Source organism: Simochromis diagramma, unplaced genomic scaffold (genome assembly GCF_900408965.1).
Source record: "Simochromis diagramma unplaced genomic scaffold, fSimDia1.1 OVJJ01000463.1, whole genome shotgun sequence".
In the NCBI taxonomy this organism is placed as follows: domain Eukaryota; kingdom Metazoa; phylum Chordata; class Actinopteri; order Cichliformes; family Cichlidae; genus Simochromis; species Simochromis diagramma.
The window spans coordinates 3030276-3045446 of record NW_024386941.1 but is presented as its reverse complement, the minus strand read 5'-3'; the positions used below and the strand labels follow the sequence as shown (position 1 = coordinate 3045446).

The window sequence follows — 15171 nt, the reverse complement described above, 5'->3', positions numbered from 1 at the left end:
TTGAGCTAAATCTTTATCTAGTGCAGCAGTGGCACCTGCAGCAAGCTGCAAAGCTATTCTTCCCTAACTTTTATGAGCTATGAAATAAAAGCAAACCTACTGCAGACAAAGTAACACAACAGTGTGAGGATAGATGTGACACGTTTGCCCTACACATCTGATTGGCGAGTAAGCTGTTAAGCAAGGATATAAAGAAACTGCTGAAATGGAGATAGTAGCTGGTTTGTGGGTCCCATGAGGATTTTCTGTTGTTTGTTTTAAGCACAGTTAGAGACTGCTTGACCTTTCTTGCTACCAGAGTTTGAGGCTGCTGTGATTGCTGTCTGCACACATTTATCCCTATGTATCAAACAGTCTGCAGGTAAAGAGCTGCAATATTAAAAGAGCCACAAAATGGAAAAGGTTTTTAGATTTTTATAAAGTGGTGATAAACAGATATTCTTACCTAGTTTTCCTGAGTAACATTTGGGCCTTACCAGTACCTTAAAATATGAGCAATAACTGGAACTCAAAACAATAATAAAAAATGTGCTAAAATCTATAACACTTTGGTAAATCTTACAAGGTTATTTATACATTATTGTAAATTAATTTAGAAATTGTTACTTGGTAATTAAAAAGCAGTAATATTTATTCGTCATAATAACGTGTGTCGAAGCCTAACTAGCATGCTAAATCTTAAAAGACCGTAAAAGTTAGTACACCTGGCAATGAGTGAGTGAGCATCTCAGGCTATGTCCACACGTACACGGGTATTTTTGAAAATGGAGATTTTCCGTTTTCGTCTTTTAATAAAATCCCGTCCACACGTAAAAGCCAAAAACGAAGGAAAACGCTGCTAGGAACATGCCAAAGCAGCAGGTGGCGCTATATTCCTATCTGTGTAGAAATGTTGGCCAATCAGAAGTCAGCCTGCGTGGGAAAGAGTAAACAAAGATGGTGCATAAAAGCAGAACTGAGTCCTATGTGTGGAGGGACAGTAACTGTGTGTGTATATTTAAACACTGCAGAGAGTAAAATTAACAGTAATGGTATTTTGTGTAAGTCCGCCATTGTAGAAATTCATTTCACCGAAACAATAACCTGGCGCACAGTGTGACATCAAAAAATGCGCACACCTTTGACGCTGTGTTTTCTCCGTTTTTCTCGTCCACACGCAAACGCAAAAACTGAGTTTTCAAAAATATCCACCCTAGCAGGAGTTTACCCAGGTATTTTTGAAAACGCAGATTTTTCTATCCGTTTGCATCTTTCGTCCACACGTAAACGGCGTTTTTGGTCACTGAAAACTGAGATTTCTAAAAAATGCCTGCCAGGGTGGATATTTTCGAAAACTCCATTTTTGCATTTACGTGTGGACGAGAAAAACGGAGAAAGCGCAGCGTCAAAGGTGTGCGCCTTTTTTGACGTCACACTGTGCGCCACGTTATTGTTTTGGTGAAATGAATTTCTACAATACTGTTACTTGTACTCTCTTCAGTGTTTAAATGCTTACATATACACACACAGTTACTGTCCCTCCACACATACCACTGGGTTCTGCTTCTATGCCCCAGATTTGTTTACTTTTTCCCACCGAGGCGTCTAGACTTCTGATTGGCCAACATTTCTACACGGTTAGGAATATATCGCCACCTGTTGCTTTGGCATGTTCCTAGCAGCGCTTTTCTTCATTTCTGTGTTTACATGTGGACGGGATTATTTTTTTAAACGAAAACTGAAAATCTCAGTTTTCAAAAATACCCGTGTACGTGTGGACGTAGCCTCAGTATCACGGCAAAACATTTAACAGACACGTGTGCATTTCACACTTTGCCATTTCACGCTTTGCCTCTCCAAAGTGTGAAATGTACACGCATGCAGAAGTTGCAGTAATCTGCAGAGGGAGATATTTTATTTCATGCCAACAGGAAAGTGTTTAAACAGACCTTATTAACATATTTTCATGTAAAAACATATTAGCTGCCTAGCTTAATCGTTTCTGGCGACTAAGGAGCCTGAAATGTACTTCCCACTTTTTTGCTCACTACCGACTTCTTGGCTTTTAATATCTTATCTCGCCCTGCTGGTGCTGCATGTGTGTCCATTTCACGCTTTGGAGAGGCAAACTGACACGTTGGACTGGCGTGTCTACTTACATACAGTGAAATCACTCTTCTAATGAAATAACATGCAGACATTTAGCGTTTAAACATATTCTGCATTAATTCTTGCATGCATGTTGCACTCTCAAAACTCCTTTCCACGGTGAAGCATTTAAGCATTTAAGGCTCAGTGTCTCCTTAAAAGACACCAGCAACAGAAAAATACATCATATCAGTAAACAGCTCTTCTGGTGGTTGCCTCGGTTTCCACACTTTTGGAGAAGCAGCTGTCTCCAGACACTGAGAAAATGCTCTCCATCAGATGAATCAGTGACCTTGTTTTACTCAAGTGTAACAGTAACAAGCAGAAAGCATAAAGATAACAAGAGCAATGAAGAGGAAAGAAATCACACTAGTGTGTTATGAACTGGTTTCAAAACAGTGACAATCTTCAACTCTTTCAGGTTATTTCTCTGGTTTCTATCACTCACTGCATGATCGGAAGTCACAACTTCCATGCACCAGTACCAATCAACATGGCCTGCTTTGATGAGAAAATTGGTTTTGGGAGGGGGGGGGGCTATGCTGTTAAAGCATTATCGTTACCTAGCACATTATTTGGAAGTAAAAAGTGACTGTCACAAGAAGGAAAATGAATCATGAAATAGGACAGATTCTTTACTTTGAACATATTTTCTTTTCCAAGAAAATATCCTAAAAGTATCCCAAAGTGGGGATTTGGGATACTTGTGGGGCGATCGTGGCTTAAAGAGTTGGCAGTTCGTCTTGTAACCGGAAGGTTGCCGGTTCGAGCCCCGGCTTGGACAGTCTTGGTCGTTGTGTCCTTGGGCAAGACACTTCACCTACCGCCTGCTGGTGATGGCCAGAGGGGCTGATGGTGCGATATGGCAGTCTCGCTTCTGTCAGTCTGCCCCAGGGCAGCTGTGGCTACAACTGTAGCTTGCCTCCACCAGTGAGTGAATGAATAGTGGAATTGTACAGTGCTTTGAGGGCCCCGAAAATCACTATATAAAATGCAATCCATTATTATTACAAAGTCTTGATATAAACCTCAGTAGATTTAAGGAAAACATCTAAAATTAAAATGACATTTATCTATTGCAATAAAGAATTTCAGTCAAACACTGCATGTGGAGGATTTCTTAAACAAATAACATAGCCATAGCATGCCGGCATGTATTAACCAGAGTGGGTGATAACCAGAGAAATTTTTGCTCATACTAACTGAGGTTTACTTTAGCTTTGGGGCGTGTAGCACAACGGTTTGATGATGTTCACTCCAAATACTTTTCAGACTTTCATTAAACAAGCCACCATGAATGTGCCTCAGAACAATGACTGTCTTTATTTCACTGTGTTGTTTCAGGGTCAACGGGACATTCCTCAGTTCACAGGCCAGCACACAAGCTACCCACATAGCAGAATTACTGTACTGTTAAATCCTGGGAAAACAGCAGCAGCATATTGCTCACCACAGACACACTTTTTGCATTTAATGTCAGGCAAAGACACAAAATATGTATAATTGCATGTCTGTGAATGACTTGTAAACCAAAGGAAATTCAATATGGGGAATAAATGTATCACATGCAGCTGAGGGACTATTAGGGAATGCTTTTCTTTAATAAAGGGGGAAATGAATTTGAGAAGTGTATTTCCCTCTGTCTCACACATATATATATATATATATATATATATATATATATATATATATATATATATATTGGCATTGTATACATTGCATTTTAATGCTCTTGATACTCCTTTAAATAACTGTGGAGGAGTAGTTGCAGTCTGGAAAATTTAAGAATAGACTCCAGCTCCAGTCTTGCAGTGGGAAGTTGGGCAATTATGCTGCCCACAACATACCCATCTTCTTCTGTGAATGTCTGTTGGCTGCTATTCTTCCATCTCCAGATTAGTGTCTTCGTAAAGGGCACAATGACAGAACAATAAACCTTGGAAGTTCTTGATAGTGGAAGAAACGCAGGCTTCCAAAGGAAAACTACTTAAGCACATGGAAACTCCACACAGCAGTGACAGCAGACACTGAGCTACTGCGCTGCTTGAGTTACTGTGCTGTCTTGGTAGGTGTCCTGATGAAGCATCAGTATGTAACAAGTTGAGAGACAGAATCTTCTGAAACATTTCATTTCGAATATAAAGGCAAACTGCAATCAAAGCGAACATTTGTGCAAAAGGTGACTAAAATATTTGGGCTATTTATCTACTGATGTGTTTACGCATGCCTGTTCTTTAAAGTAACTGCAATTCAGTTGTTCCCAACCCCCAAATATATTATGCTGCTCTTAAGGTAACCAAAATATAAAAATATACCTGATTTTTCTTCCATTTCAGAAGCAACAACACCATGAAAACTCAATGTGTTTTTCAGCGCAGCCTTATCCCAGGGGACATGGATATCACTCCAAGAGCCCCAACATCAGGGCACTGCCCTTCTTCTCCTTAATGCCATACATGCTCAACAATGCTGAACCATGCAACCATGCAGAACTTTAACCATTTTCACTATTTCTCTGATGGTTGGAGGGTTATCAACTGGGGAATAATAGCAAAAATCTTTTTACCAGGATAGAATTTGGGAAGTTTTTAAGAGGAATAACACACTTGGGTAGTTGACAAGCCAATCACAAGCCACAAAGCAAAAAGATTTTAGGCCTGGCTGCCTGCTGAGCCAACAGACAATATAAAGCTTCATGCTTGACAAACCCTGCAGAAATTGTGCTACTGGTAAGAATTTTGTCCAAGCACCAGAGGCAACTTAGATTTAAAGCACGCTAGGTAATACTCCAGAAATGACAGGGACCTTGATTTGAGACATGCATATTTCCTCTATATCCAGTCTGAAATATCTACATTTTTAGTCACTCTCATCAGTCTGTGCTTTTCTTACAGATTCAGTCCAGATGTGAAATGGTACTAGATGGAGGGGTTCTTCCTTTTTTTCCCCCACAGCCAGCTTCTGAAAGTTTTCAACTGCTCTGTCTGAGCATGACAAGTTTTTTTCTATTCTTTTTACTAATGTGTGGCTGCAAGCACATCTGTCTGCTGTAATCTATTAGGGGAAACAAACCTGCAAAATAGAAACACCATCTGGCAGTGATTGTGGTTTAACAATAGCAGAGAGTCAAGTCTCAGCTGATATATCTCACAATATTTCATGGTTTGAGCATAGGATAGTCTCCTTGTTAGGAAATGTTTCATACATTTGGTGAACATGTGTTGGCTTGAGATGTGCTAATTAAGTTCTGAAGACCAACTGCTGTAAAGACTGAGATGAAACTTTCTGGTTATCTGTACTTTTCTCCTGGTTTGTCTCAGTCAGATGCATAAACTGTGACAGTGGATCTGGAAGAGATTCAGGGAGTTTCCTTTTTGTGCATTGCCACACAGTAACAGTGAAAAGTTGACTGTGAATTAAAAGCTGTGAAGTACTTTTTGTTGCATCTTTGTAGTTCAGTGTGAGATACCTGTCTGCTATTTAGACTTCGACTACAATAGACTTTATTAGAATTGCAGTTAGGCTCTGGTTTATTCTGCTTCTATCGGTGATTTTCACTGTGGTCAACTTTTACCTAATTTAATTAAATGGAAAGTCATGTAACTGTTTATTTAAGGTCTCACAGCTGGGGAAGCCAAATAATGAGACAGAGGGATATAATCTCCCTGAACATCCATAAAAGGCTATAGGGAAAATTCAAGAGGACTAAAAATGCTACAAAGAACAACATGGTGCATTATTTTTAAATGTTAGAAGTTTGAAAGCACCTAAGGACTTACTAGATCTGATCAGCAGCCAGACTGAGTAACTGAGGAAAAAGGGCCTTGGTCAGACTAGATTAACCGAATGGTCGCTATAAATGAGATCAAAATTTCCTTTGGGAAAATGGGAGAAACTTACAGAAGGACAACCATTAGAGCAGCACTCCATCAATCAGGCCTTCTGGTATAATGGCCAGGCGGAAGCCATTCATCACAAAAAGGCACATGACAGCGTGCTGGAAGTTTGCCAAAAGGCACATGACAAACTCTCAGACCATGAAAAGAAAAGCGCGTATATGCTGAAAATATAATTTCACAATCTGGCCGCAATTCGCAGTCGTCCCCATAGTCAAGCATAGTCTTAGAGGCAGTATCAAAACGGTGCCAATGTTTGGCAAGTCAGACAAGTTTTACATTTTGACAACAACAAATCATACCAGTAAGAAATCACAGGACCAGCTTTTCGAAAACTCTGTAAAAGTCCTGGAGTATCTCAGCCAGAGTCAGGAGAATCTCTGGAGAGGCCTCAAGGTTGTTATCCACCAACACTTTCCATCAAACTAGGTAAGCTAAAAGAATTCTGCCAAGAATAGGAGAAACCAGAAGAAAGCTGTTCCAAGCTTGTGGCTCATTCCAAGGAAGACTAGAGTTTGCGATTGCTGCCAAAGGTGAATCAACCAAGTATGAAGTGAAGGGTCTGACTGCTTATGTAAATGGGTTATTTCAGTCTTTTGAGTATAGCCTTACAAAACACTCCAGCTGTTTTAAAAAAAAAAATAGTGTGGAGTTATCATATCGAGACTAACCAGGTAGAAAAACCAGGTAGAAACTCGACTTTATTTTATATTCCTTTAATCATTTCAAATAAAAATGAATTCATTATTAATTTTCAGCTGAGACCTAAACTGACTGCAAGGTTAGAGAATCTAAAGGGTTTGATATTAAACCCTTTTTCTTTTATTCCTACATAACTGGCTTGTTGCCACCAATATGTTGTTTATAGCAAAACAAGTAATTTAATAGCTCTATAAGCTCTGTGGTGTCATTAACCTTTTTTCATCAGCTTTTATACTTGACTTGAAAGGTGTTTAAATTCTGGGTGCTACAGCATTCATTTTTTGTTTTGTGGTCATCTATGGACGTTTGACCTTCTCTGTACAAAAATGATGTATGCTAACAGTTTGAGGGCAGTTTGTTTTTTTATTTGATCTGCTACAAAAAAGAATGATTAAAAGACAAATATGACATTCTTGTACTCATCAAAGCTTTCCGAAAGCATTTGAATGGTCATTCAAATCAAATCAAGATGCTATTGTAGTGGAAACTAGGACGTATATATCAATCAGTGAACTTGGTATAACCAGTTTGGCTCTATAAAAATTACTTGTTGTAGCTTACTGAGGAGCATCATTCACAGTTTTATGCCCCAAGTCATGTGAGTCATTTAAAGTTTCCATTTCATATATAGGAGCAATGGAGAAAAAAATAAGGCAGCATTCAGTTCAAAGTAAACAAAATCCTTGAATAATCTTCTTGGAAAATGATATCAAAAAGTCACTTTTTCACACCACGGGGATTAAAAAAAATACAAAGTTTATCTAAGGCATTAGTTACATTGCACCTGTGTCCCAAGAGATTTAGAATGCACACAGGTAAAAAACAAGAAAGAAAGAAAACCATAAGAAAAAGCGTTTCTTCCTGCATCACATTACAATCAGCTCAAAGTGCAGAGATCAGAACCATGTTTCTTGCATATTCCAGAGATCTGAGGAGACAGAAGACTGCTAGGTGAAGAGAGGCGAGATGATGCAAAGAGGATACTTTTCAAGCAAGTAGGGGGGGAAGTGGGTGTGTGTGTGTGCTATGAATATGTTTTTACTTATTAAATCTATCAAAGATGAATGAAGTGCTGCATCCCATAGCTTCTTTGCCTAGCCATAGCCGCTTTGATTTATTAAATTTACTTCTATGACTTTGGATTCTCAGCTGTGCCGTCATTTAAATTCTCTTATCCAGTTCAGCTTGTCTCTGCTTGTCATTTTGACTTGTTTTTGTTTTTTTCACCATTTTGAAATGACACGACTACATAATATTTACATATTAATGCACATGCAAACGTGCTTTAATATGTATCTGTCCTGTCAATTTTTAATTTTATGTCTACAGTAGCACTAGTGTCAGCTTCCTAGTATTTGTGTTGAATCCTAATAAATGCACAGATAAATTATACCCTCTTTGTCAGCCCCCAGATGACCACCAGCATCCCAGAGGAAGAGAATTACACACAAAGATGCAAAAAGCAATAAACAAACAACAACAGTGCATGTTTATTCAGGAGAGGACAAACCTGTATATATAACCTGTACAAACCTTAGACTCTCAGTGCATCCAAAACACATTTATTTCCTTTGATATTTCTAACTAATCATGCAAGAAGCATTTATGCCCACCACTGATTCCATCATAGCCCAAGATTTTCATTTCTAAGGTTACACTGGTGTTTCACACCCACAAGTTAATATACCGTACACACACATTTTGCTGTATTTCATGCTACCATCTATGCACCCATACTCAGTATCAAGTTTGTTAGAAGTGGTGCTGCAGGCACACAAACAAGCAATTATGACTACCCGTGGTATATGAATTTAAATTAAGATACAGAAGACTTTGGCACTTTCTTCGTTGCATTAATGCTTTGTATATGCAGGTGTCTTAATTAGAAAGCTCTGCATCACTTCCTGAACTACTTCCTAGCTCAGAGCAACACAGGTGTCAGAGCTGCTGCTTTCTCTTATTCAAGCACAAGTTTATGACACAGCAATTAAGGCAATAGTGAGAAAAGTCAGGCACTCCCAACATTTGAATGCACTAGATAAGCATCCCTCTTCAGCATGTGGGTTTCTTAACACATTTTCCCCCAAATCTAACAAAGTACTTAGAAATGTGAAAAGAATCAGCAGCTTATTTGTTTTATTTATCCAGGCAGCTAATCTCGCCAGATTAAGAATCACTTCTATGAGCATATTCTGGGCCCAGACAGTGAAAATTAACTTTGTAAGAATTTTGATGTTGTGTGAAAGCAGACGAAATCTCCACGATCACTGTTCAAATACAAAGCTCTTAAACGGTCTCCTTCTGACTCAGGGCCTGCCTGGCAACCTCACTAATGAAAGGCCTGCTGCTCTTTATTAGATGATAATTATGTTTACGTATAGAAAATGCTCTTTGGATGTTGCATTGATGCAACATCCAAAGAGCACATGGAATAATAATTTATCAATTGTTGCTTTGCTAATGACTCACAGCAAGAAGCTCTTAGGGTGCTTGTGCAGGTTTTTCTCTGGGAGCTCAGATTAGTGAAACCACCCCAAAAACAAGCCAAACAAAAAAACATGCTAGCTTAATGTTGCCATTATCAACCCCGGACAGGCTTGCAAAACAGCTTATTTATCTCAAGAACTCACTTCCTGGTTAAACAAAAGGTTAACCTTGGTTAAAATTTCCGATGCCAGTGAAATAGATTGGCATTAATTGACTAACTGCGAAGAAGACGCATGATCTAATGCATTTGTAAGAATCTGAGCTTTGGAAAAAAAAGAAAAGAAACATGTTTCACAGGTGACATACATTTATTAATGTTACCTTTATTCTTGTAAAATGATTAGGATGACACAATATTCCTTAAAGGTATGTAGTCTAACGAGAGATGACCCATTTCTTTAAGTGCAACTCTTTCCATCATAAAATTGAGTTGTGCTTTGAGTGTCAGCTGTGAGATTCGCATTCACATTCACTGAAACTCTACATAATTTTAGAAATATATTGCAAGCCTATCCAAGAACATAGAAGCATGGGTACAGTATAGCCATGTCCATCCATCCATCCATCCATCCATCGTCTAACACTTATCTGATATGGTAGCTTGTAGCCCATCCCAGCTACCTAGCGTGAGAAGTGGGGTGTGAATGTGAGGGTGAATGCTTGTCAGTATAGCTGTATATATGTAACCACAATAACCACATATTGTAGACATGCAAACCTATGTGAGATCTGTACCTTAAACTTCAGTGAGTTATCTCAAATAAAAGTTTTGGTATCAAACATTTACTCTCTGCAGTCTAAAAAACGTGGCAGTATAAAGTTTGTAGATTCCTCCGTCACGGTGAACACAGTCCTAATGAAAATGTCTGAGGTAATTGCAAAACCTGTAACTGCTAACCTGCAGCTGGTCACATTTGCATATCAGACCTCTTAAATCAGATGTACAGCTGAAGTATGTAGACTAATGTAATTGCTGCCTTGAGACATCTCTTAGTGCCACTTTCATAAACAGCTACTTTTACCTTTAAATGCTAGACACGGGATATGTTCTTTTTCTGCATGAAAACATCGACTCAGGGGAACTAACAAAGTTGTAAAACTTAAACTTTAAAGATGTGCAACTTTAAAACAAATAAAGTAAAAGTAAAAGCAAAAATACTACCAAGCATTTTATGTTTCACTGTGCTGTTTATACTCTACAACTGTGCTTTCTAACCGTCTAATTAGGGGTGCAACGATACACAAAATTCACGGTTCGGTTCGGTTCGATACTTTGGTGTCACGGTTCGATATTTTTTCGATACAAAAAAATGTTCATGCATTTTTAATTTGTCATTTATTAAAATTATAAATATATATTTTAACTCAAAAGTACAGTTTTTAAATTTAACCCTAACCCTTGTGCGTGTTTTTTATTTTGACAGCGAATGCGCACCTGCGGACCACTTATGTGCAGCCCTGGTTATTTAGCTCATCATATTGCAGCCACAGAAATTATTTTGTCCATGAAACCATAAAGCTGCACTTTCTTTTTGCCTTATAGTCTGATTTGTCATAACTTCTCCGTTTTGTGGTAAGCTTTTCTTTGGCTGTCACTTCTTCACCCTGACCTGTCTTATTTGGCTCAGCAGAACTGAAATGCTTTTACACGCTCACTCACATAAGCTCAGCGATTCTCTGCGCGATCAACCTCTCACATGTTTAAGCTTGCTGCGGGAGATTTCACTTGTCATGTTTGCATAGTAAGCTAACGATTAATAAGACGATGTCAGAGGAATTGGTGCACAAATTATCATCACTCACAGATCAGTGCTGTCGCTCTCTATACACAGTTCGCACGATTGCAAAGTGAAAGCAAAAAAACAAGCGCAAATTCAAACGCGACTTCAATATGTCACATATTGACAGTGGCTCACCGATGCCAATGACATAATTACCCAGCTACATTTCTGAAAGAATGCAAAAGCATTGACATATATTTTTCCTACAATAGCCCGACGGGCAGGGAAGAGATAGATTTTGGTAGCCCGACTGAAAAAATCGCTAGCTCCGGGACGTCGGGCTAGCGATATTGCAAGCCCTGTATCTGATTGAGGAATCACTCATCTTTGGAAAAGAGAGTTTATTACAGAGAAATGGCTCTTTCCAAAATAAAAGCTATACTATCCGCTTCTTCTGGGCTATATTCTCAGCAGCATAAGGAGAATCATGTGCTAACAGCTGTCTAAATGACTTGGCTAAAGTTAGTAGCATGCTTGTTGTTTTTGTCTTTGCACTAGGATGATGTCGGCGTAAATGTGCAGTCATATTCGTTGTGTTCCCACTAGTGCTTTCAGGTTAATCTCGTTGAAATGACCTTAACGCCACAACACGGCAAATCTCCGTTAACGAGCTACCGCCGATCGCCCCGTGCATGGGGCTAGACGGCAAACACGTTAACGAGCTAACTGCGCTAACACACTAGTTCACACCAATGTAATTGAGCATTGCATGGCACATCCAACATACTGTTTTACTTTAGTCCATGACTCGCTTACCTTCAGGGTCATATGTCACATGAAAACCAAAATAATTCCAAACGCCAGATCTGAATGTTGCAAGTAGAGCTTAACTTCTGTCTCGCTAGCTTGCCCTGCGCTCTTCCTTCTGACTATGCTGTCTGTGTTGAGCGCTCAGTGGATCTGCGCTCGACAGTGCAGCCTAGGCGGAGTAGTCGAACACAGATTCACTGAGCGCTCAACACAGACAGCATCGTCAGAAGGAAAATTGATAAAATAAATTACAAATGTTGTATTGTTCGATACATATGCGTACCGAACCGAAAGCACTGTATCGAACGGTTCAATATCGATACGAATATCGTTGCACCCCTACGTCTAATCCACACTTAGAAAAACCATGCATGGATAAGATGACGTGGAGGTGTGCACAGACAAATACTCTGTTCTTTTCAACAGATATCTCTATACTGTCATTAGCCAAAAAATTAAATTATGACAAACACACAAAAAAACGTGTCTGCTGTCAACTGCTTATCCTCTAAGAAAAAAGCCATACTGTTGTTTGAGGTGTGTGTGTATGTGTGTGGGCTCAGTTCTGCAACATTCTCACACCAGGTGGGGCATAAGCCCCTCCCTCTGGCCCCCTCCAATGCCCTTGCCCTTTATGTCATGCCTGGTTTGTCTGCAGGCATTCAGCGGAGTTGGAAGCCTTTTTTTCTGACCTTTAGACCAGCCAACCGGAGCCATAACTGCCACTTTTTGTACCATGCTAAAAAAAAAAAGCCAACGATCTTAGTTCAAAAATCCATCAAAGAAAATGTGGGGCTTTAAATTGTTTTGCCAAAGTTTCTCCATTCCGTTGCCGTTTTAATGTATTTTCATATTACTACCTGTATCAATCATTATGTTATGCACTGTTGACTTCCAGTCATCTGAAACCCATAGGAAAAATGTTTCTTCCAAGAATAAAAACCTCTAAAGAATGTCAGTTTCTATAATTCAGTAATAGCTTATGTTCTTATAAACTAAGTTAGTAAAGCTGTGTAACTAGAGACTGTGATGCTCTGGTCAACAGGGTACAGCAGATCCACTAAGTACTCAGTATAAGTAACAAATCAAATTGATTTCATTATGGTAAAATAAACAGCTACTGTTCCATTTTGCTTTTTGTGAGCTACAACTACATCAACTAATCATTAGCATTGCGGCAAAACTTTATATGACCACCCACCGCAACCACAAACTCACTGATATTTCTATCGTCTTGATTGACTACTATAAATTCCAGACACAAAATCCATGTTTAAAATCAAATGTTTGGATTTAGCAAAGCAAACAGATTAAAAGTGAACGTACTTTCAGCACGCAAAATAAAATAAGAGGAAACTATTAACTAGATAATTGGCAATATTTGCTTTAGTGAATGCGATTTTGTTTTATTGTTGTATATCAAGTTATAAAAATCGCTGTCAATCACCGGATGCAATAAAGACTGCAGCGCTTCTGTTTGAAATCTTAATTATGGTTTTGTTTGGTGTCTAAAATTGGATTCTTACCAAGCGTCTTCTTTCCTCTTCAACGGTGTTCAACAGCTGCGAGAACTCTTTGAATGACTGGGCTGAAACAGAATAAGACATATCGGCATATTAAAATGTTTGGTCAATATATATATCAGTATGTATGAGTCCCCATTTCACAATATATTCACAGCTGAGAGAGTACACACAGTGAACTGGGCTGTTGACACAGTCACATGATTAAAAAAATACGTAAGCAGAAAAAAAAGCATAGCCGTTAAACGTCAGCTGGTCCTGGCACCCTACGAGCACTGGAGAGGCGTGATGCTAAAATCTTTATTTGCACTGCAGCTTCAGACCTTTCAGTGCAGTACATTTTAGAACCTAATAAAAGCATGCAGCTGTCCAATTTAAGCCAAGACCAGCAGTAAAAAGAAAGGAATAATAAACCAACAAAAAACAATACTTCAATTGAACCCACTGATTGCTTCCCTTTATTTTCTCCCACAGCTAGGGTTTGCAATATACTGTCACAATACAGGAGAGACTGATGTGATAGAGATATGTTCCTGCCATCAGGGTTATACTTCAGTGGTTTATATTACATTTTGCAGGGCCAGATGAATTCAGCATACAATGCATCGAGGCTTATCTGACACAGAACTGTGCCTTGATAGCTTTACAGCTTCATTAAATAGAAGGCCAGATACAACGTGGCCTGTCTTGGTCAGCCCCTGTGTCACCCTATGTCTAGCCATTTAGCAGCGGTCGAGCTGCTCTGCTTGCCAACACAGTAACATCATTATCAACCCCGACAGCCTGGCATAGGGACCCATGCATCATCTTAGACACTTTGGTCCATTTACACACCAAAGCTTTTAAAGACCGGGGAGCAATGATTTTGTGCCAGTGATCCTGCAGGCAGGCTGGCCTCCTATTAATGCTACCAGTTCCTCTATCAACGGTGAAAACCTCTCAGGGGGTAAAGGGCACAGCTGGAGCCACTGATGGGACAAGATTAGACTGTGAAGAAAGGAAATGGGAGTCAAAGTGGGGTTATAACTTGCATATCATTCACTGCTAAGTGGAGGGAAGGCAATAAACCCGGTGAATCACTAAATTAAATAAAGTTTAGTACCTTAGGAACAGATGAATTGGGAAGATAAGCTGTTTAAATGTACATTTTTCTGCACACTGTAGCTAGACAACAACAAGAGCTGTATGTTTACAATCAATTTTATGTGCTTAAAATGATGCTTTTTCTGTTCCATATTTAACATTTCGGAGCTGGATTTTTGCTCATCTCACTTATTCCACATTTGAACAGTTCTTGTCGACTAAAGGATTGACCTTCTATGAGTTGGGGCTGTAACTTTTCTAAAGATTTAAATTTCTATAGCCACATCAATCTTTTCGCCCCATTCTGGCTTGGAATGTGAATGTCACTGCAGGAAGTCATAGACTGAAATCAATAGAAGGTCAGATGAACCTGTCTGGCAGCACATACAGGATCCCAATGTTATGTGGGGAAGTAAGGAGCATCAAAGTGAACTATACCAATACTGCATCAAGATCATGGCTGGCATTCACACAAGGGTCTAGGTATGTCAGTCAGAAAGTTCAGTTTCATTGATGACTAGATTGATTTCAACAGGCTGTTTTTTTCCTCAAATAGTAATCGTGGCCTTTTCTCCCTGACATGGTGAATGAACCGAGTAGTATTGCAGGAAGGATACTGAAGACGTGGACACAAAATCACACAAACACTATTTTGCATTTTCATTTTTACTTTGATCCTGATTAAAGACTTCCCAAACAAATTTGCCAACGTCTATAAATAACACAGTACACAAATGCTTCCCAACACGTGGCATGAAACTGTCATCAGAACCATTTCTCCTGTGCCAGTTTCATGCATCGCCAAAAAGGTTCAGTTACAGG

General features: G+C 39.2%; 1 protein-coding gene across 4 annotated transcripts in view; it reads right to left on the bottom strand.

Moving 5' to 3' along the window:
- The window catches only part of LOC120737072 (rho GTPase-activating protein 42), a 74633-nt gene that overhangs the window by 36041 nt on the left and 23421 nt on the right, over positions 1 to 15171 (bottom strand). For all 4 annotated transcript variants that reach the window (XM_040037522.1, XM_040037521.1, XM_040037524.1 and 1 more), the window contains exon 3: positions 13270 to 13331. In XM_040037522.1, the coding sequence (XP_039893456.1) occupies positions 13270 to 13331 (62 nt within the window). The remainder of the gene's footprint in view (positions 1 to 13269; positions 13332 to 15171) is intronic.